The sequence below is a fragment of the Podarcis tiliguerta genome (genome assembly GCF_965153285.1).
Source record: "Podarcis tiliguerta genome assembly, chromosome: 14".
NCBI lineage: Eukaryota > Metazoa > Chordata > Lepidosauria > Squamata > Lacertidae > Podarcis > Podarcis tiliguerta.
Window position 1 is genome coordinate 31,426,755 of NC_139547.1, and position 22,198 is coordinate 31,448,952.

Genomic DNA, 22,198 nt, shown 5'->3' on the forward strand with positions numbered 1-22,198 from the left:
TCTACCCGAAGGGTATCTAATATGGTCTCCTCCAGATGTTTTAGACTATAGCTCCCATTGACTGACGGTGGGAGCTGAGGTCCACAACATCTAGAGGGCACCTGGTAAATTATACACTTTGACATTAGGATGTTAGTTAGCTAGGCACACCTGTCCTCCTAACACTGTACCTTCTGTGCTTTTTGCTTTCTTCTTAAAGCACCAGCTCACTCAGCTGCCCAACTTGGAGACCAAACGGTTCATCCTTGGCGAGATCTTCTGCCACTTGAGTGGCGTGCTGAAGTTCTTCACCACAGAAGACTATGCTGCGTGGTTTGGGCAAAGGCTCCCTCTCTTCCTGAGCAGTCTTGATTCCCAGAACCTCGGCTTCCTGCCCAGTGACATGTCCTGTGATTCTCTGGCAGCCATGTAGGTACCAACTCTATGCCTATCCCAAGGTGGGGGTGATGGTGGAGTCATTTGGCGAGGCGCAGCCAAGGGTGAAGAGAACAGTCACAGAAACTCAAAAACTGCATTGCTCCCAGTCAGGCAGTTGGGTCATCTAACTCAGTATTGTCTACACTGACTGGCAGCTGTTCCCCAGGGTTTCAGGTGGGAATCTCCCCTAGCCCTACCTGGAGACTGAACTTGGGACCTTCTGCATGCAAAGCAGATGTTCTGCTTACTGAGTTCTGCCCATTACCCTAGGAAACTGCCTTAGACTGAGTTAGACCATTGGTTCATCTACCTCAGTATTGCCAACGAAGGCTGGCAGCAGCTCTCCAGTGTTTCAGACAGAGAGTCTTTCCAAGCACTGCCTGCAGATGTTGCAAATTGAAATTGGGACCTTCTGCATGCAGAGCAGGTGCCCAGTCACCGGGCGATGGGCCTCCTCCCCAGTTGTCAGTGGAAGATGCTTTGCTGATCCAAAATGCCTCCCCCTAACCTTCACTCCTCCCTTCTTTTGAATCTCCAAACTGAGTATTATTACTTCAATTGCAACCTCCTTCCTAATCTTGCAGAGTGGAGGGTTTAAATGATCACCATGCCAACAGCACATTTGAAAATCCAGAGGATGTATTCTCCTTCATAAAGAGGATTCTTGAATTCCAAGAACAAAATTCAGGTAAACAAAGGAAGCACATCTCTCCCCTCACCCCATGGCACACTTTACCTTCTACCCACCCTGATGAAGACCCTCTCCAGAATGTTGAACCTCCGAAATGTGCGTCTGCATTTCTAATTCTCTCTCTCCCTCTTTATGGTTTTGCCACAGGTTCTGCCTGCACTCAGGGGGCCTCCACGGACCAAGAGTGGCTGAGCAAATTCTTTGGACCCTTTTCAGCCTATGGCTCCTACTCAGATTTCACTGCATTGAAAAGCGACTTCCGTGGGGTGAGAGCGGCACAGACTTTGGAGTTTAACATTTGTGGTGTTCTTGACTCTGGGCAGGTTCGGGCATAACACTAACTCGCAGGTCACCAATGTATTGCCCTTGACGCCTTTCCTTGGTGCTCACAAAGCCTCTAAAGGCCTCTCCCCCATCATTGCTCCCCTTGGGCAGTTTAGCTTTAATAAGCTCACTCAAGGAAGAGTTTGGAAGCTTTCACTTCCTTTTTTTAAAACCACAGTTTCCTGTGTCACTCAAACCTTGGTAAACTGTGGTTTAATCTGCACCTTACTGACTTATTGATGATTGGAAGCTTGGGGTGTTTGAAGAGTTCTGGATTCTGAGCTTGAGCCTGGTTTCCATCCAACTCCAGCTCTGTGTTTCCAAATGCAGGTGGATTCCTTGGACCTCTTCTCCGCCAGTGCCTTGGCTCAGTTGTCCACTGAAGGTCACACCATTTACAGGAGCTCAGCAATGGTGCTGGTCTTCCAAGCCATCCAGAGAAAGAAGGAGCCAGAGCAATTCCTCAGCACGTACCTGGATGAATTCAACACCCTGGTGCTGAAGGTAAACAGAAGCTTGTTGACAGACTTTTCCTCCAGGGCTGGAGACAGGCTATGATTTTCTGCCGTATAACTGGAGCACTGGTGGTCAACTCCAATGGGAATGCATGATCTGTGACCTTTGGGGTAGCTGGAAATTACTCCAGAGCAGTGGATTTCAAGCTATGTAGCACAACCTTCACCAGGATGGGGCCCTCCTGATGTTTGGGACTCGAGATCACCCTTTCCAATTTCCTACAAACTTTCAAAACTCATGTAATTGTCAAGGGTTCTCATTACTAGCCCATTGTTCTCCATTGTGTGAAACGTTGTCAGCTGATTTCATGGATCCTTTTGGGCGTAGTTGCAAAATCAGAAGTGCAAGGTCCCTTCGTGATACCCACAGTCACACCCCCTTCTAAGATTGTACAACAATCTTATAATATTAAACAATTAGAGTTTCATTATAAATATATAAGCTGATCTCCATGTGTTGCCCTTCAGCTACATTTACTATTTTCTGTGCGCTTACTTGGGCAAATGGTTTGGAGTGCTCCAATATCTTCATTTGGAGTGACTTAGATTGTGTTTTCCTTGAAGTTCCATTGTACGTAACGGAACTTACACACCATTCTCTTGAAACTGGAGCCCCTTGTGTTGTCAGTGTTCCTAAATGCTCAGCTTTGGAGCATATGGAACAACTCGTTGGTCTTCTTCCTGTGTGCCTTCTCCAGAGTGACCCTAGGAGCCAATCCTCAGTGGCTCACTCACCTCCTTTCATTCTGATTGGCTGCAATCAGCACTAAGGGTGAGAAGATTTATTCTCAATGGCTTCAAAGCTCCCCTGGTTGGGTAGCTCTAGGATGCTGGAGACAGGGACCCTGCTGCAGAAATAGTAACATGTCTTCAACACTTCTGCTTCCACCTATAACCTGATCTTCAATGAAGTCACACTTATTCCCTGGTTTTTCTCTTGCTTCTTCCTCCAGAACCGAGGCTTGTTGAGCAATCCCAAAGTGCGGGACACTATGCTGATGCTATCGGCGGAGATCATTTTCCCACAGATTGCCACCAGTTCCCTGGAAGACACAAACACTTGGTTCCAGAAACTCAACCTCCTCCTCCCGGGTATCAATGGAACAATTCTTGAGCTGCTACCCCTGGGTATGCCCTGCCCATATTACCAAACCATGTAAGTAGCTGGCATACATTTATCTCAGTAGTTTCTAGGTCCCTTCACATAGTTTGATAACAGACAGAGGTTACCTCTTGTACACATTGGTGGCTACCACACAATCTGCGTCTTGAGTATCCATCCTGATTTGTTGTGGGGACACCAGATTCTGCTGCCTCAAGCAAGTGTTATTCCAACACTTTCCAGTGCATTTTACTATAATTTGGGGAAGCGGGTTTATTGTGCAAGTTCTTCCACTCAACTTCATTTGAGTAACCTTAATCTGAATACCAGTTGCTAGAAACCACAGGAGAGCAGACCGCTCTTGTGGTTGGGTCCTGTTTGCAGGTTTCCCACAGGCATCTGGGTGGTCGCTTTGAGAACAGGCTGCTGGAGTAGATGGGCCACTGGCCTGATCCAGCAGAGCTCTTCTTATGTTCTTATATTCTTAATCCCCACCCTCAAAATAACCACAGTCTGGAAGCAGCTACACCCAGCTGAGGACACAAAGGCTGGTTTCATCAGACCACCTAGTTCAGCACTCTGGATTGCATCCAATGCTAGTCCTACTCAGAGGAGACCCATTGAAATTGATGGCCATGACTATCTGAGGCATAGCTGTCAACTTTTCCCTTTTCTTGCGAGGAATCCTATTTGGAATAAGGGAATTTCCCTTAAAAAAGGGAAACGTTGGCAGCTATGATCTGAGGTTCATTCATCTCATTGGGTCTATTCTGAGTAAAACTTAGTGGAGCACAACCCTCTATTTCCAAAAAGACTCCAGAGCCAGTTGCAAGCAGGGTGAGAAAGCTATAGCCCTATTGTTTGTTCTCTGCACCTTGTGTTCTGAGGTATGCTGCCTCTGAATATGGGTGCTCCATTTCATTTCCATGGTTTAAAGTCATGGATAAGGCCTATACTGGTGGAAGGGCAGGTTGGATGCTAGTAAATGAATACGGTGAATAGGTGGAAAAACAAGTGCGACTCAAGCCAATGTGTGGAATCGCTTGCGTTTCTTCCTCAGTGTGAAAGCGATGGATGGTCTCTACTCAACATTATCAGCCCGGAAGAGGCAAGATGTGTATGACTTCCAGAAGGCTTATTTAGCTTATCAGTTTGCTGATTCAGGTAAGGAGCCAAAGGGGCAGGTCTTAGGAATTTCACCCTGAAACAGGAGTGGGGAATGGACCAAATCCTTATCTCTCCTGCCCCCTGTGGGCCAAGCTTGACATGGGAGCGTGGTGGTTCACCTGCTCATCATGTGATGCCACAGGTGACCCGTTTTTGTCACCATAGCTTAAAGTTCAGTCACATGGGCCAAAGTGCTGTGCTGTGAAAGCCGCAACAACCAGCTGATAGGCAGTACCTGCAAAGCCCTTTTGACAACTGGCTGATATGTGATGTCAGGTGTCGGGCAGGTGGTGGTGGAGTCTTGGCCAAAACAGTTTCACTGGCCTGGTGGACCTAATTATTGAGCCTTCCCCCAACCTCAACCACTAGTTGCTGAGTGTTTATGAACAGTTTATCTGTTCAGAAGTTTATCTCTTCGGTGCTTGGGGCAAACTGTTCTGTTGGTTGGAAGAAGGGCAGGGAAGGAGGAGGAGGGTGTAATAGACTTCCAGCATTATTTCTGCACAAATTCATCATTTGTAAGGAACCCAACTGTGGATTTTAGTCTGTCTTCGCTTGACACATTCTCTTGCCTCCACAGGGTCAGCGTGTGATGGTGGGACTACAGGAATCCGAGACTGGCTGACAAAGAATTTGGGGGAGTTTTGCACAGTGGCTAAGCTGAGCGAACTTCAAGCTTTTTACCCAGAACTTGATGGAGTAAGTTTTTCTCGGCACTGTGCTCCAGAGGGGGCTGCCCCACCTCTTTCCTCTGCAGGGAACAGTAGCAGCCCTGTGCAACGATGAAAGTATCTTCATCCAGCCTAAAATCGACTAAAGGGAGCTGACATATCTTTAAGGGAAAGGATTGATGTTCTCTGCAGTCTCTTTATATTCCACTCTTTCTTCTCTTCTTGAGTTTTCGAACTACTGCTTGCTTTAGAAAGTAAATACTTCAGAAATCAACCTGATTGGCATCCAAATTGTCTTTCTAAGGCTGGTGTTTAGTTTAATCAGTAGCAATCTGGGGAGCAAATTTCTCCCGTAATGGTTCAGTTTTCAATGCTTGAGTATCATCATTAAGCTGAGAAGCAGCAAAATGAAGCTGTGCGTTTTCTTCTAAAGCAAACACAGACTTTTAACACAGGCGGTGTAATGTTTTCAAGGACAGTATGGACATGGAAAATCACCCATGAATTCTGTCAAAATTTAAGCAAGAAGGGGTTTTTTGGGTGGGTATCTTCCTTACATATTTTAAAAAGAACACTGTATTTAACCATGTAACAACTGTTCTAAATCAAACATGATTTTTCTGTGTTTTGGAAATGGTTGCTGATATCCAGAGCATTGTTTCTCTACCCGCTCTTTATTATGTGGTTCTGCTGATCTGCTCAATTAATAAAATAACAATAATGTTGAAAACAGCTGAATTGGTATGTTTCATGGTGGTGTTTTCTTTAAGAACAGACACGCACACACACATATTACTAATGTGGTCCTTTTAACCCCACACCCATGCCCCTGACAGGTGGGATCAGACATGGGATGGAGTAGAAATTCGGTCCAATTCACATTTCACTTGCAGTTTCTGCAACAATATATTAACAGAAACCCAGTGGTATCCTTTGAACTTTGCACCGCTCCAGATTTTACAATCCAGTGCTCCACCCAAGCAATATATACGAAAAATGGGGCAATGCAGGCCTAAAAATGAATATAGGAGTAAAGGATAGCATGCAAAAATGCATTATGCTAAGGGGGATTTGCTTTGCACAAACGTGCCCATCAAGGAAAACTGCATAAAAAACGTGTATGTTAGGAGAAATATACACTAAAATGTTTCTGAATTTTAATAAGGGCTTAACCAAAATTAAAACAAACAAACAAACACAAAATGATTAGAAAAATGAGAAACAGGGAAGAACTGGAACTGATTAGGCCAGCCCTACATGGGATACTGAGCATTTCGACCAACTGATTGCTACTGATTGAACTAAACTTAAAAGCATCTTTTGCCAACCTGTGGCCCTCCAGACTCTTTTGGACTACAACCCCCATCAGCCACAGTCTTGGGGGGGGGGGAGTGGGGTAGGCAGTATCTACAGCAGGAATGAATAAATGGATTTATACTCCATAAATAGGTTTGTAAAAATGAAGATTCTTTATTGGTTGCATTCAATTAAATTTTACTTGGATTAGACCCATTGGAATTAATGGATTCAGGCTCATCATCTCCATTAATTTCAATGTGTCTATTCTGACAGTAGATGAAGCCCCACATCTCTTGGGCTGCAACCTGGGAGTATGCTCCACTTAGTTTATTTCTGAGTAGACCTGCACAGAATTTGCTCTGTTAACAATATTAGGCTGAAATCCAAACATGGAGGTGTGGCGAAGTTCATTTATAGCTGTGCTAGTTGTGACCAATAGCACCTAGGGAAGCCACGCCTAATTGCAGACCTGGAGCAGTGGCCAAGGCTGGATGTGCAGACAGAATAGTGACCTGTTCTGGTCACATCCACACCACACTTTTAAAGCACTCTTACGCCACTTTAACAGTCATGGCTTCCTGCAAAGAATCCTGGGAACTATAGTTTCCCCAAGGTGCTGAGAATTGTATCTCTTTGAGGGGGGTCTCCTAACAACTCTCGAATCCAATCACAACTCAGTTGGAGGAAAAGTGTAGGCAAGCTTTGCTGCTTTCTCAGTCTCAATTGCCCATCTGTAAAATGGGACCAAGGTAGGAACAACCTCACAGGGTTAAGGGGAAAAGGAAGCAACTGTCTTCATACAAAAACAACAGAGGTCCAGGCTAATAATAATAATAATAATAATAATAATAATAAATTTATTTTTACCCTGCCCATCTGGCTGAGTTTCCCCAGCCACTCTGGGTGGCTCCCAACAGAATTAAAAGCACAATAAAACACCAAACATTAAAAACTTCCCTAAACAGAGCTGCCTTCAGATGTCTTCTAAAAGTCAGATAGTTGTTTATTTCCTTGACATCTGATGGGAGGGCGTTCCACAGGGCAGGCGCCACTACTGAGAAGGCCCTCTGCCTCGTTTCCTGTAGCCTCACTTCTTGCATAGGGGGGAACTGCCAGAAGGCCCTCAGAGCTGGATGATGGGGGTGGAGACGTTCCTTCTGGTATACTGGGCCGAGGCTGTTTAGGGCTTTAAAGGTCAGCACCAACACTTTGAATTATGCTCGGAAACGTACTGACCTATCCGAAACAGTGCTTTGAAGCTGGCACCAGACTCTGGTAGCATGACCTTGAGTGAATTTTTAAACTGTCTATAAAGGATCTCACTGATGGGATACCAAAAATGGTTAGGGTGCTTCCAGATTTTCCTTGACATCTGATCCTTTAGTCCAAGACCCCCCCTGATTATTAGACAGTGGGGTGTTTTTGCAGAACGGGACCACTAGCTAAGAATCTGAACTTCTGTACACACTCAAGGGCAGCCTGATTACTAGGAAAAGGAAAAGGTCTAGTGTGTGCGGGTGACAGGTGTGAGCCAGCAATAAATCACACCGAGCAAGTTGGAGTAATTCTTTATTAGCATAAACAGCATCTGCACAGGATTGTCAGGCCTAACAAGCACAGCAGCTCATCTCCAGTAGGTCCCATGCTCCCATGAAGCAGTCACTGAGTCTGAAGGTCTCCACCTCCCCGCAGCTGCTTAAGTCCCTTCCTCTCCAGGGTTTCCCCCAAGCAATTGGAGATTGCACCTGCATGAAGCTAACTTCTCATCGTCCTTGTAATGCTTCTTCTTGTTCTGAGAGACCAAGGGGCAGGGCAGCTCATTGCAGCAGGAGGGGGAGAGATACATGCCAGACTCTTCTCTGCCTCTTGGCCTCCCTTCTCTCCAGCCTCCAGTTCTGGACTTCTCTGCCACAGACTTACTAAGCCCTGTTACCTCTTCAGCTTTCAACACCTCCTCCTTCCAGTCTTCTTCTTCTTCTCCCTGTGTCCACTTATCATCGTCTCACCAGCAATCCCTGGGTTCTGAGCCTCAGCTTATTCCTTCCACCATTCTTCTGTGTCTAACTAGTCCATGACACCAGGCAATAGGGAGAGGAGCACACCTCAGTTGCAGAGCACCTGCTTTGCATGCCAAAGGGCCCAGGTTGGATCACCAGCATCTCCAGGTAGGGCTGAGAAAGACTCCTGTTTAAAATCCTGAGAGCCTCTGCCAGTCATTGTTGATTGTACTGAGCCAGATGGACCATTTCCCTGAGTTAATATAAGGCAGCTTTGTATGTAACCTGGAATTTGATACAGACACACACCCTCATTACTTATATAATAATTATCTTAAATGGCCCATCTCCCATGCCTGGTGTGTTCCAGGGCACCATCACCACTGGGAATAATGGAAGCCTTCAAGTAAGACAAAGCAAAGTCTGGCACAAAACTTGATAAATGGCATTTGACCGGGTGAATAGACACAAGTGAAAATGGATTGCATAGGAAATGATGCAGACTAGGGGTGCACATCCACTTTCGATGAAGCCCAGATATGAAGCTGAAGTATCAGAGGTAGCCAGGCCTTCTCTGGAAATGAAATGGGTCTTGCCAGAAGTGGTCCCAAGCAAACCAGTCTAGTTCCAAAGCTTCCAGTCTTCCTACAGTAATTCCTTATAATTAATCCGCAGATGGAGAACCCTTCTGCCCTCAGCCCAGCCCAAGCAGCCGACTTAACTGTCATTGCCCAGATGTTGCACAACTCCACCCTGGCCAGCCTGGCTCTTGGGGTCGTGAAGAACTTTAAAAACTATGGCTCGCTCCATGAATATTTGTCCAGGCTCAAAGGCCCTCCCTGCAAGGTAAGGTTGGGGTGTGTGTGTTCCCATGCCATTTTGTGATGTGCTAAAATCTATTTCCTTGGCCACAGTCTCACTTGATCTACGTGTTCCAACTTTCTGATACCTCTCCTTGATAAGACAGTGTTCCTTTTTGTGCCTGTTTTGGATGACTTCTACACAATTTGCTGGTGCATGCCACTGAAGAGCATCTCATAGCCAAACACAGGACAGATCCACACCGTGCATTAAAACATCTTTAATGCATATTTAAAGCATGTGTCTTTCCCCCAAGAATCCTGGGAACTGTTGTTGGTAGGGTGCTGGGAATTTTAGCTCTGTGAGGTGGGACTACAGTTCCCAGGATTCTTGGGGGGGGGGAGTGATGTACTTTAGATGCAGCCACAGGAGGGGAGAGTGCTCTTGCGCTCAGACCCTGTTGTGGGTTTCCAATGGGCATCTGGTTTGTCACTGTGAGAACAGCATGCTAGACTAGATGGGCCATTAGCCTGATCCAGTAAGCTGTTCTTGAGTTCTTCAATGTATGTCCATTGTGCTTTAAATGCATGGTGTGGATCTGCCGATAGGCTCTATTTTGTGCTTTCCATCAACGTGTAATCTAGTGCAGGGGTCTGCAACCTTTAAGACAAAAAGAGCCACTTGGACCCGTTTCCGAAGGGGAAAAAACCTGGGAGCCGCAAAACCATTGCGACATTTAAAACAAATATATCTCTGGAGCTGCAATCTGACAGCGTGCGGGAAGGTGACGTCGGGACGGTGCGCACCGCCCCCATGCGATGTCACAGCCAGTACAGCGCCCGCCACAGTGGGGAGTGTCGGGCGCACAATGCGCCTCCTCCCCTCACTAGTATCTGCCCCGGAGCCGCGGCAAAGGTGTAAAAGAGCCACATGCGGCTCCGGAGCCGTGGGTTGCAGACCCCTGATCTAGTGAAATCCAGCTTCCTCCCTGCATTCATATCTCTTGATATGTTTTGTGAACAAGTCTGTTGAGCCTAAGCATACCACTGGCACACCCTATAGAAATCCTGAAAGCTCTTTCTTTCTCTGGACTGTTGTGAAGCCCACTTCTTTCATCCCTGTCTCTTCCATGCAGAGCTACAAGCCCACAGAAATCTTGTCTATGTGTCAAGGACCTTCCCCACTGGCTGCTCTCACCCCTGAAAGCCAGCAAGAGCTTTTGGACAATGTATTTCTCTTCCTCAAGAAAGGAGGAGGTTCAATGGACTCCTCTCAGTGGAATGAAGTCTATCACCTTTTGCTCTCCAACTTCCTGCCGACTCTGGGGACATCCCGCCACCCCCAGTCATCCTCCAAGGCAACATGTGAACTCTTCCATTCCACGTAAGTCAGAGGTAGCGTAATATGGGTGGGGGGAAAGTGTGCAAAAAAGAAAAGAAAGAAAAGGCATCTATTACTGAAAATAACATTCAGAAATGCAGAAGAAAGGATGGCTTGTAAAAATGTGCATATTGGGCAAGACTGAGTACAAAAACTAGGAGACATAAGCACTAAAACACTTAATTTTCATGAGGACTTTTAAAAACAAATAAACAAATATTGCAAACTGATGGGGTGGAACTTAAGACTGGAAAAAAATGAGAAACTGAGAGAAACCAACATTGACAGATTTATCCACCCCTATATCATATCACCTTGAATGTTGTTGTAAATGATAGGAGAGAGAGAGAGAGAGAATGAATTAATTAATGAATAAATGAGGGGGAACAGATAAATTTCTGAACAGAGCCTCCTATAATGTTGCTCAAAAGGTCCCACTCTAAAAAAATGCCTCACTGCTGCTTCAAAACTTATTTATTAATCACAGAATGAAGGAGATCGTCGCACTTCACCCCAGCCTTACTAAACGGCAGGAAGAACTTGCAGAGGTCAAAAGCCTTTGCCTCCTGGGTGATCATCAACCCAAACCCACAGGTAACCTTTTGTTACTAAGGGGGAGGGTCTTCCTTCAGTCTGAGGGTGGCATTCCCTTCTCAGCAACCAAAGCAAAGAAGAAAAGTGAGCAGAACGTAGGAAGCAGCCTGACACCAAGTCAGATTGTTGGTCCTCTTAGCTGACATGTTCCCAAACTGATACTTCTTCCCTTTCCATTTGCAGCAGCAACACAAATCCCTGGAAGAACTGCCAATCAGCCCCCTGGAGGTGCCAAAACTCAGAACGTTGCAAATGTCACAGGTGATGCCCCTGGGCACTCTGCGTCTCGCAGTCCTGGAGATGCCACCACTCTTCCAACCGAGGTCCCTGCAGCTGCCACAGGGGCCATCCAGGGAGGTGCTTCAACCCTCTTCCCTGGGAGAGAGGCTGGAGGCATCTCTGGCAGTGCCCGAACTCTCCACCCAGGAGGCAACACAGGATGGATGACTGGATGGTCTGCATCTTGCACTTCGAGACAGACTACCACTCCCACCCTTGGAAGTGCCATAGGCAATACCCCTGACGTCACAAGAAGCACCACAAGCAGCGTCCCTGCTACTCCTACAGCACACAGCCCTGAGAGTGCTACGGGCCACATCCCTGGAAATTCTACAGTCATCATCCCTGGTGGTGGTACAACTCACATCCCTGGAGGCACAACCAGCAACGTTACTAGAGGAGCCTCAACTCAAGTCCCTGGTGGAGCAACAAGCAACATCCCTGGTGGTTCTGCAACCAACATCCGTGGTGGAGAAACAAGCAAAACCCCTCATGCTGCTGCAACTCGCATCTCTGTAGGAGCAACAGGCAACACCACTGGTGGTGGTGCAATTGACCTCCCTGGTGGAGCAACAAGCAACATCCCTGGTGGTTCTGCAACTCACATCCCGGGAGCTACTGAAACTTCAGTTCATGGAAGCTCAAACAGCAACATTCCTGGAAAAACGACAGCTCCCGTTCCTGGAAGGGATACAGCATACAGTCATCGTATCCCGGGAGCAACTTCTGTCGCTGCTGGCAATACAACTCACAACCCTGGAAATGTCTCTGGAGGTGCCCCTGCATATGCATGGACTCACCCAGTCCTATTTTTCGCCTGCCTTCTCCTCCCTTGCTTTATTGTAACCATTTCCCCATAGTGCACCTCTGTTTCACAACCCACCTGCAAATTTGCCTAAATAAGAGACACTCTTTGGAATCAGACTACAGTGTTGTGTATCAGTGTCTTTCCAGATTAACTGATAGCAGTTTTCTAGCATCCTGCTACTCTGGAATCTTGAATTTGTTGTGTTTGATTACACAGAATATATTTATCATGCAATAAATCATCCGTCCAGCCAATGGTGCACATCAAAGTATTCTGGTATCCTTCTAGCTTCACATTACCGTGAAATTTGTACAAAATGGGATTGCCATATTTTAAACAGTGAAGATTTGGACAGAAAAGTTGTTGAGCTGTTGGTTTTTTGGCAAAATCTTATGGAAAATCGGCAAAAATGACACTGCCAACATGGGCTGCCATATATCTGGATTTTCCCGGACATTTCCCCGATTTTTGTCCAGACATTGCTGCCAACTGCAATATTCTATGCATGTCCGGGAAATTCTGGCCTTATGGCAACCACAAATAAAGATGTAGGTTGTTGTGTGAAAAGAGGACCGTGTGTGGCTTCTGTAGAAAGCATTTCCCCTTCTTTTCTTCAGAAATCTTTCCTTAGTAGCAGTAGAAAGAAAGGTTTGGTGGAAGCTCTATCATCTAATATTTAATATTTATTGCTGAACATTCCTTATTTCTGAACATCTCAGTGTGGAAAAGCAGCTGGACATTGCTGGGTGCCTCCCCCACCATTCTGTTCCTCTCCCCTGACCCCTAAAAGAGTTCAGCCCACATAGCGAGTTAATGTTAGGCAGTTCAGCAGGACTTATTAGGCATAGTGACACACAGTTATACCAAGTCAGATCATTGGTCCATCTAACTCAGTATTGTCTCCAGTGACTGCCAGAGGCTCTCCAGGGTTTCAGGCAGGGAGTCTCTCCCCACCCTACCTGGATGTGAAGCAGAGACAGTGATGGGTGTGGCCTGAAGAGAGTGGGAGTGTCTGGGAAGAGGGTGTGGTGTAGGAGAGTCCTGAGGGCCACATAAAGAGGTTTGGAGGGCCAGATGTTTACAATAATACATTAGAGGGGGGAGGGAGGAGAGTTATGGACCTCTAGAAGGAAAAATGCACCCAGATCAAAAGGAAGGGCCAAAGAAAGGCTGGGTTTCAGGGAAGGCGGATAAAGAAGTGATGCAAGGTAGGTATGAATAATAGAATGAAGTTCTTAAGAAGAAGAAAAGTGAGCAGAACATAGGAACACAGGAAGCAGCCTTGCACCAAGTTGGATTGTTGGTCCACTTGGCTCAGAAGTTTCCAAACTGATTATTTTCTCTCTTTTTTTCATTTTCGTTTTCAGCAATGCAAATCTCTGAACGAGCCCCAGATGACATCCCCGGAGGCACTCTAGGCAATATCCTTGGAGCTGCTGAAACTCAAAATGTTACAAGTGTTATAGCCAATTCCCCTGAAACAACTAAAGGGGGCACTTTTGAAGAAGCTGCAATTCATGGTCCTGGAGATGCAACCACTGTTGCAACTGATGCCTCTGCAGCTGCCACAGGGGACACCCAGAGCGCTGCGACCTTCATCCCTGCAGGAAGCACAGGAGGGATGCCAAGAGGGGCTGCATCCTACATCTCGAGACAGACCACCACTCTCATCCTTGGAAGTGGAGGCATCTCAAGAAACATCCTTGGTGGTGCTGCAACTCACATTCCTGGAGCAGCAACTGGCAACATTCTTGGGGATGCTGTAATTAATGTCCCAGGCAATGTTGTTGGTGGCACTGCAACTCACATTCCTGTTGGGGCAACAGGCAACATCTATGGTGGTACTGTAACTGACATTGCTGGAGGTGCCACAGGCAGGATCCTTGGTGATACAGAGCCTCCCATCCCTGGAGGTGCAACAGGCTACATTCCAGGTAGTGCTACAAGGCCCATCCCTGGAGAAACAGGAGGCAACCTCACTGGTGGTTTTGCAACTGACAACCCAGGTAAGGCAACAGGCAACATAACTTCAGGTTCTGCAACTAACATCCCTGGCGGAGCAACAGGCAACATCTTGGATGGTTCTGTGACTCAGATCCCTGGTGACACAACAAACAACATCACTGGTGGTTCTGCAACTCACATCTCTGTAGGCAGAAGAGTCAATGCAGCTGGTGGTTCTGCAACACACATCAGAGGTGATGTAACAGGCAACATTCCTGGTGGTCCTACAACGCACATCCCTGGTGAAACAGGAGGCAACTTGGCTGGTGGTTCTGAAACTGGCATACCTGGTGGTGCAACAAGCAATTTCCCTGGAGGTTCTGTAACTCACAACTCTGTAGCCACTGCAGGAAACACTGATGGTGGTTCTGCAACTCAGATAACCCATGGTGCAACAGGCAACGTTCCTGATGGTGCTGTAACTGACAAACCTGGAGGTGTAACAGGCGGCATAACTGGTGGTTTCCCTACTCAAATCTCTGTAGGCACAACTGGCAACATTCCTGGTGGTTTGACAGTACATATCCCTGGCCAAACAGGAGGCAATCCCTATAGTGGCTCTGCAACTGGCATCACTGGTGCAGCAACAGGCAACATCTCTGGTGGTCCTGCAACTGACACCCCTGATGGTGCAACAGGCAATGCTGCTGCAACTAACATTCCTGGTGGTACCATAAACAACATCCTTGGTTCTGCAACTCATGTATCTATAGACACAAGGAGCAACACTGCTGGTGGTTCTGCAACTGACATCCCTGGTGAAATGGGAGAACACACTGCTGGTCATTCTGCAACTGGCATCCCTGGTGGTGCAACAGATGTCTCTGAAGGTTCTGCAACTCACAACTCTGTGAGCACAGCAGGCAACATTGATGGGGGTTCGGCAAATGACATTGCTAGCACAGCAACGGGCAACATTCCTGATGGTGCTGCAACAGACATCTTTGGTGGAGCAACAGGGAACAGCTCTGGTGGTTCTACAACTGACATCCTTGGAGAGGCAAGAGGCAGCATTGCTGGTGGTTCTGAAACTCACATCTCTGTAGGCACAACAAGAAGCAACACTGCTGGTGCAATGGACATTCCTGTTAGAGCCATAGGCAACATCCTTGGTGGTTCTGCAACTCATATCTCTGTAGGCACAACAGGCAACCTTGATGGTGGTTCTGAAGCTGAGACTGCTGGTGCAGCAACTGACAACATTCCTGATGCTGCTACAACCGACATCCTTCATGGCATCACAGGCAATATGCTTGGTAGTGCTGCAACTCACATCTCTGTAGGCACAAGAGACAACATTGCTGGCTGGTTTGCAACTGACATGCATGGTGCAGCAACAGGCAACATCCATGAAGCTGCTGGTGCAGCAACAGGCAACATTCCTAATGGTCCTACAACACGTGTCCCTGGTGAAACAGGAGACAACCTCACTGGTGGTTCTGTAACTGATATTGCTGGTGCAGCAACAGACAACATCCCTGCAACTAACATCCTTGGTGGTTCTGCAATTCACATCTCTGTAGGTACAACAGGCAATAGTGCTGATGGTTCTGCAGCTGATATTATTAGTGGTGCAACAAGAAACATTCCTGGTGGATTCACAACTGGCATCCTTGGAGAGGCAACAGGCAGCAGCACTGATGGTTCTTTAACTCCCGTCTCTATAGGCACAAGAAGCAATGCTGCTGGTGGTTCAACAGAAATTGGGGGTTCAGCAGCTTACAACTCTGTAGGAACAGCAGGCAACATTGATGGTGGTTCTGCAAATGACATCACTGTTGGTGCTACAGGTCACATTCCTGATGGTGCTGCAACAGACACTGGAATCACAGTAACAGGCAACATACCACATGCTGCTCCAACGTTCATCCCCGGTGGCACAACAAACGATATCCTTGATAGTTCTGCAAGTGGCGTTACTGTTGGTGCAACAGACAACATTCCTGGTGGTTCTTCAACTGACATCCTTGCAGAGGGAACAGACAGCATCGCTGGTGGTTCGGCAACTGACATCCCCAGTGGTGCAACAGGCAACATTCCTGGTGGTCCTACAACACACATCCCTGGAGAAATAGGAGACAACTTCACTAGTGGTTCTGCAACTGACATCCCCAGTGGTGCAACAGGCAATATCTCTGGAGGTTCTGCAAATCACAACTCTGTAGACACAGGAGGCAACACTGATGATGGTTTTGCAACAAAGATACCTCATGGTGTAAAAGGAAACACTGCTGGTGCTTCTGCACATGGCATCACTAGTGATGCAACAGGCAAAATCCATGGTCCAGCAACAAGCAACATCCCTCATGGTGCTCCATCAATCTTTGGTGGAGCAACAGGCAACATCACTGGTTCCGCAACCAACATAACTGGTGGTGCCACAAGCAACACCCCTGGTAGTTCTGCAACTCAAATTCCTCATCACAAAACAGGCACCATCAGTGGTGGTGATGCAACTCAGATTCCTGTTACAGCAATGGGCAACATGCGTGGTGCTGCTGCATCTGACATCCCTAGTGGCACTACAGGCAACATCCCCAATGGCTCTGCAATTGACCTCCCTGGTGCTGCAACTCCAGACATCAATGGTGGGGATGTCACCCAAATCCCTGGTAGCGCAACAGAGGATGTCTCTGGTGGTGATTTGACTCATATTCCTGGGGATGCAGCAACTCAAATTCTTGGTAGTGCAACAGGCAAAATTCCTCCTGTCTCTGAATTTGATATTCCTGGTGGTGCAACAGGTAGTCTCACAGGTGGTTCTGTAACTCACACCCCAAGAGCAGCAGCAGGCTACATTCCTGCTGGTTCTGCAACCGACATCCCCGGTGGCACAACAGACAACGGCAATGGTGGTTCTGCAATTCCCATTCCTACTGGTGCAACAGGTAACCACACTGGTGGTGCTGCAATTCACATCCTTGGAAACACTACAGGGGACATCTATGGAGGTGCCCCTTCATATGCATGGACCCATCCAATCCTGTTTTCCACCTCCCTTGTCCTCCCTTACTTTCTTACAACTGTTTTCCTATAATCCAACCTTGCTATCCACAGTGTTTTGCAAAATATTTAATATTTCTTAGTAAACATTCCTTATTCCTGTACATCGGAGTTTGGAAAAGCAGCTGGATGTTTCTTGGTGCCCCACCAACCATTGTGTTTTTCCACCCTCCAAACTCTGCCTCCACCCCTTAAAGAATTCAGTCCACTCGCAAACTTTGTGCAGGTAATGAAAAGCTGGGTCCCTTGTGCTTTTGAGAACAATACATGGTGATTTAATGTGGATATTCAATGGCCAATTGCAGAACCTTATTAGGCATGCAGACGCTATTGATGTGAAACAGGAAGCTGGCTTATACTGAGTCGGAGCATTGGTGAGCTAGCTTAGTACTGCCAGCACTGATTGGCAGCAGTTCTCCAGAGCTTCAGGCAGGGAGCATTTCCCACTCCTCCCAGGAAATACCAGAGATTGAACTTGAGACCTTCTGCATGTAAAGTGAGCCATGTTCCTTCCACAAATTCCTTCCACAATTAGGTGGTTATCTAATGAAGGATTTTCAGTGTTCTCACTTGCTGGTGTCTTGGGGAATGCACTCACCTTTCATTCTCTAAATGATTCTTAGCTTGGATCCTTTTGTGTGAATTTATCATACCCTCCAACATTTCTCTGATGAAAATAGGAACATTCTATTCCATCATCATCATGATCATGATAAAATGAATATGAATATGAATATATATATATATATATATTAATTAATGAAGCCTTGACAGCCATTCAAAACAAATACAATCCCCCCGAATACATCTTGGACCTGACCAACCACTGCCTAACCAACACGTACTTCATCCACAATGGACAAAGATACAAACAGATAGAAGGAGCACCTATGGGATCACCCCTCTCACCGGTCATCGCTAACCTGTACATGGAACACTTTGAAACCAATGCTTTAGACAAGTCAGAACACAAACCCAAACTTTGGCTCAGATATGTTGACGACACCTTTGTAATTTGGCCACACGGGAAGGAAAAACTGGATAGCTTCCTCACACATCTCAACAGCCTACACCCCAAAATACAATTCACTATGGAAATAGAAGCCAACAACCAACTTCCCTTCCTTGACGTCCTAATCTACAAAAAACCTGATGGCTCCCTAGGACACACTATCTACCGGAAAAAAACACACACCAACCGCTACTTACATGCACAATCACACCACCACCCTGCACAAATAAACTCCGTAGCCAAGACTCTCATCTCCAGAACCAAACGCCTGGCTGACGAAGACCACTTGACAACTGAGTTACAGAATCTCTCAAATGTGTTAATTGCCAATGGATACCAGCAAAACAGGGTTACGAAGCTAATCCAAAAAGAAACACCCCCCAAAAACCAAGACACAGAAGAAAACAATGGCATAGCCCTCCTTCCTTATATCAAGGGCACTACAGATAAAATTAGCAAAATCCTCCATAAACACAATATCAAAACAGCCTTTTGCACCAACCAAAAAATAGCCAATATCCTCAGAAACCCCAAGGATAAAATTCAGTTGGAAAACCAAGGGGTCTATGAAATACCCTGCAAAGTCTGCCCAGCCACGTACATTGGACAAACAAACAGACGAATAAATGCACGGATCGCAGAACACAAGAATGCCGTCAAAAAAGAAGAAAAAACTTCCTCTCTTTTCCAACACATGAAAGAAACAGGACACGAAATTAATTTTGCAGATTCCAAATTGCTCTTTAACATGGAACATCACCACAAGAGAATAATCATGGAAGCCATCGAGATAGAGAAACACCCTCACAACATGAACAAGCGTGACGACACATCCCGCTTGCCAGACATCTGGAAATTAGCCCTCCCCACAAAATCTGACACCAGATCCAGAGGCACACAGAACGCCATCACCAATCAACCACACCAGACCCAAACCCAGACCCTCTCCACAGATAAATTACAGACACCATCCAGTAGCCAAACCAGGGTGGCACCTCCTGATGCTGCACCCCCCTGCAATCCCTACACAGATCTGGCTGGCACAGGCCACAAAACCACAGCTCGCCCCTATACACGAAGCCAAGCCAGAGCACAACCAAGTGCAGTACAGCCATCTTCTCAGAAAAACTCTTCACAAAGTTCAAGAGTTCAAGACACGAAGGCTTTAGCAACTAATCCACACCTAATGACCCACCTAAGTGGGATTCAGGAAATCACTCAAGAAATCACTCAAGATATCCCTCAAGTAATTAAGGAACAAAAGAAGAAAAGGCACACTAGCCTGGGAACCTCCTCTCTGCCCAGAACATTGGAGGCTATACACCACACCTCCTCAACAGTATTTATAGGAACTCAAACACTGAGATCCTGCTCTGTTCCAGTAACAAGAAGCCGAAAGCACCAGCCTGAAGATGACGAGTGAGACCTCGTCGAAACGTCGCCTAGACACCCCAACTTTTACACGGGAAGACACCCGAGGACACCAAAACCTGCATTCCTGTACCCGTGAAAATCTACGAAAGCATATATATATATATACCCTGCCCCAGCCACTCTGGGAGGCTTCCAACATATATAAAATCATAATAAAATATTAAACATTACAAAAACCTCCCTGTACAGGGCTGCTTTCAGGGGACTCGGGGGTTGCATAACTCCATACCCTCCAACATTCCTCCAATGAAGATAGGCATGTCCTAAGGAAAAGTGGGACATTTTAGAATCAAATCCGAAACCAGGATGGCTTCTGTAAATCTGGGACTGTCTCTGGAAAATAGGGTCTGATATATTCATTGTTCATGAATTCTGAGGTAGTGTACTAAGCAGGTTAATATCCTCACTTCAACCTCTGTTTCCCTTTCGCCCAGAGTCAGGGCTCAGCCACACACACCTTTTGCCTTGCACTTTCTAGGCTGAGGCCTGCACTTTCCCAGTCTGTGCCCCAGAGCTCCCCCTGCCCCGCCACTTCACCCAGGAAAACCCACTCTTTAGCATTGAATCGGAACAAATGGCAGTTTGGTTTTTCCCTGGATTGCCATTTCCTCCGATTCAGCGGTAAAGAGCATGTTTTCATGGAGAAATTAGTGAGAGGGAAAGAAAAGTGCTCAGACGTGAACCTAGAAATCCCAGACTGCACCTAGCAATACGGAGCAAAGGATGAGTCCTCAAACTCTACAAGGAAAATAACATCTTACGCTGTGTAACACTTTTTAAAGGAAATAAAGCTTTTAACTTTTATTTTTGGTCTGGTTATTTGTTTATTCCCTTGCAAAGGAAGACCTCGATTTACGGCCTGGTTGTTTATCCTGCTATTCCCATTGCAAAGAAAAGATTTGGGGCTGGCTGTGTGTCTCGAGCCTGATCAGTTTGACACATGCAGCAAAGCTGTTGTTTAAAATTCGCTATCTAGTTCTGCCCCAAAACTGGATCATAATATCAGCAGCCAGCACAGCCAATGGCCAAGGACGATGGGAGTTGTAGTCCAGCAACTTCTGGAGGGTCAGAGATGACCCCCAACCTTGCTTTAGGCACTAACAGAAACCATTTGTGTTATGCTCAGGGAAAAGCACTTTGAATATGCTCAGAAACATACTCGAGGGACAAGCCAGAGGTTTTGAAAACACAATGTGGCAGCTGTACATCATGTTCCTATTAGCTGCAGCCTATTTAATAAAAAGGGATGCGGGTAGCGCTGTGGGTTAAACCACAGAGCCTAGGACTTGCCGATCAGAAGGTCGGCGATTCGAATCCCCGCGATGGGGTGAGCTCCTGTTGCTCAGTCCCAGCTCCTGCCAACCTAGCAGTTCGAAAGCACCCCTAAGTGCAAGTAGATAAATAGGTACCGCTCTGGTGGGAAGGGGGACGCAGGTGGCTCTGTGGGTAAATCCTCAGTGCCTCGGACTTGCTGATCGCAAGGTCGGTGGTGGCGGGGTGAGCTCCCGTCGTTCGGTCCCAGCTCCTGCCCACCTAGCAGTTCAAAAGCACCCCTAACTGCAAGTAGATAAATAGGTACCGCTTTATAGCGGGAAGGTAAATGGCGTTTCTGTGTGCGGAACTGATGCTGGCTCGCCAGATGCCGCTTAGTCATGAGGCATCTGATCAAGATCTATATCTTAAAATAAGCTTAAAAATATATTTGCGAATGCTTGTTTCATGCCAGGCAGAAACCAGCTGGCTGAGTACTTTTTGTTTATTCTCCTGAACAGGGCGCCTCATTGATTTATGTACCTAAAAGTTGTAAAAAGGAGCAAAAGCTGGGAGCAAAGGTCATACAAATTATAGAATACAATCAAGCTGCATAAACACTAATAAGAGTTGGTAAATAGTTTATCTATGGGCCTCCCATCAGCCACATTTTCCTAAGGTTAAAGGGCAAAGAGCTAATAGAAACAGCACCTGGCTGGTTAAGGGGGGTGTAAATTGAAGGGGTTGCTTTTGAAACTGTTTTTACTAAGTTCTTCTCTTTTAAAAATCTATCTATGTTATATATGAAATATATTGACTTTAATGTAAGTATACAAAGGATTTAGAAAGTAAGAAATGTTAGATTCTTAGATTCTTATTTCATTGATGGTGTGTGAGAAGGTGAACTCAAGATCTCTGTTTATGACAAAATTTCTGTTACCATGAGCCATCTGTTTTAGCCATTTGCTCCTGTTGCCAGGGGCAGAAGGGCAAAAGAGCAAAAGGGCAAAAAGGGCAAGGATGATCTGGTAATTAAGGTGCCTTGTCGAGGCAAATGTAAGACATATGACTACCTGTCTGCCATTTATGGATAGAAGGAAATATAGCTCTTTGTCTCCCATAAAAGGTAATAGGAAATGGGTGTATCTTTTATGATTGGTTCTAGCAAACAGCCAATAGGAATTTCAACCAGGCTGATTGAACAGAGGCAGCCAAAGGAGGAGTAAGGGGGCTGGGCTCAGGAAATATAAGTGCTGGCCACCAGGGCTGGAGTGTGCAGAGCTTTTGGTAACCATATACCACTGTGCCAATCATTTATTTGTCTGACAAATAAATTATTATTTTAATTTCTCTATTGCTGCGTTGAATATTTCATTCCAGCTAAGCGTTAACCACAAGCAGGGTGCTACATTCACGCTGGCCACGTGACCTGGAAGCTGTACACCGGCT

General features: G+C 46.4%; 1 protein-coding gene across 2 annotated transcripts in view; it reads left to right on the forward strand.

Annotated features, from left to right (window-relative positions):
* LOC310664058 (uncharacterized protein) overlaps positions 1-12,340 on the forward strand; it is a 61,030-nt gene extending 48,690 nt beyond the window's left edge. Inside the window, exons 48-58 of one of the 2 annotated variants that reach the window (XM_083412598.1) lie at positions 200-408; positions 1,002-1,105; positions 1,256-1,374; positions 1,763-1,936; positions 2,901-3,103; positions 4,110-4,213; positions 4,797-4,915; positions 8,859-9,029; positions 10,120-10,367; positions 10,852-10,958; positions 11,142-12,340. In XM_083412598.1, coding sequence (XP_083268724.1) covers positions 200-408; positions 1,002-1,105; positions 1,256-1,374; positions 1,763-1,936; positions 2,901-3,103; positions 4,110-4,213; positions 4,797-4,915; positions 8,859-9,029; positions 10,120-10,367; positions 10,852-10,958; positions 11,142-12,097 — 2,514 coding nt within the window. In that variant the 3' untranslated portion in view covers positions 12,098-12,340. The remainder of the gene's footprint in view (positions 1-199; positions 409-1,001; positions 1,106-1,255; positions 1,375-1,762; positions 1,937-2,900; positions 3,104-4,109; positions 4,214-4,796; positions 4,916-8,858; positions 9,030-10,119; positions 10,368-10,851; positions 10,959-11,141) is intronic. The other variant, XM_083412599.1, reaches the window with a different exon arrangement.
* Positions 12,341-22,198: the final 9,858 nt, after the last annotated feature.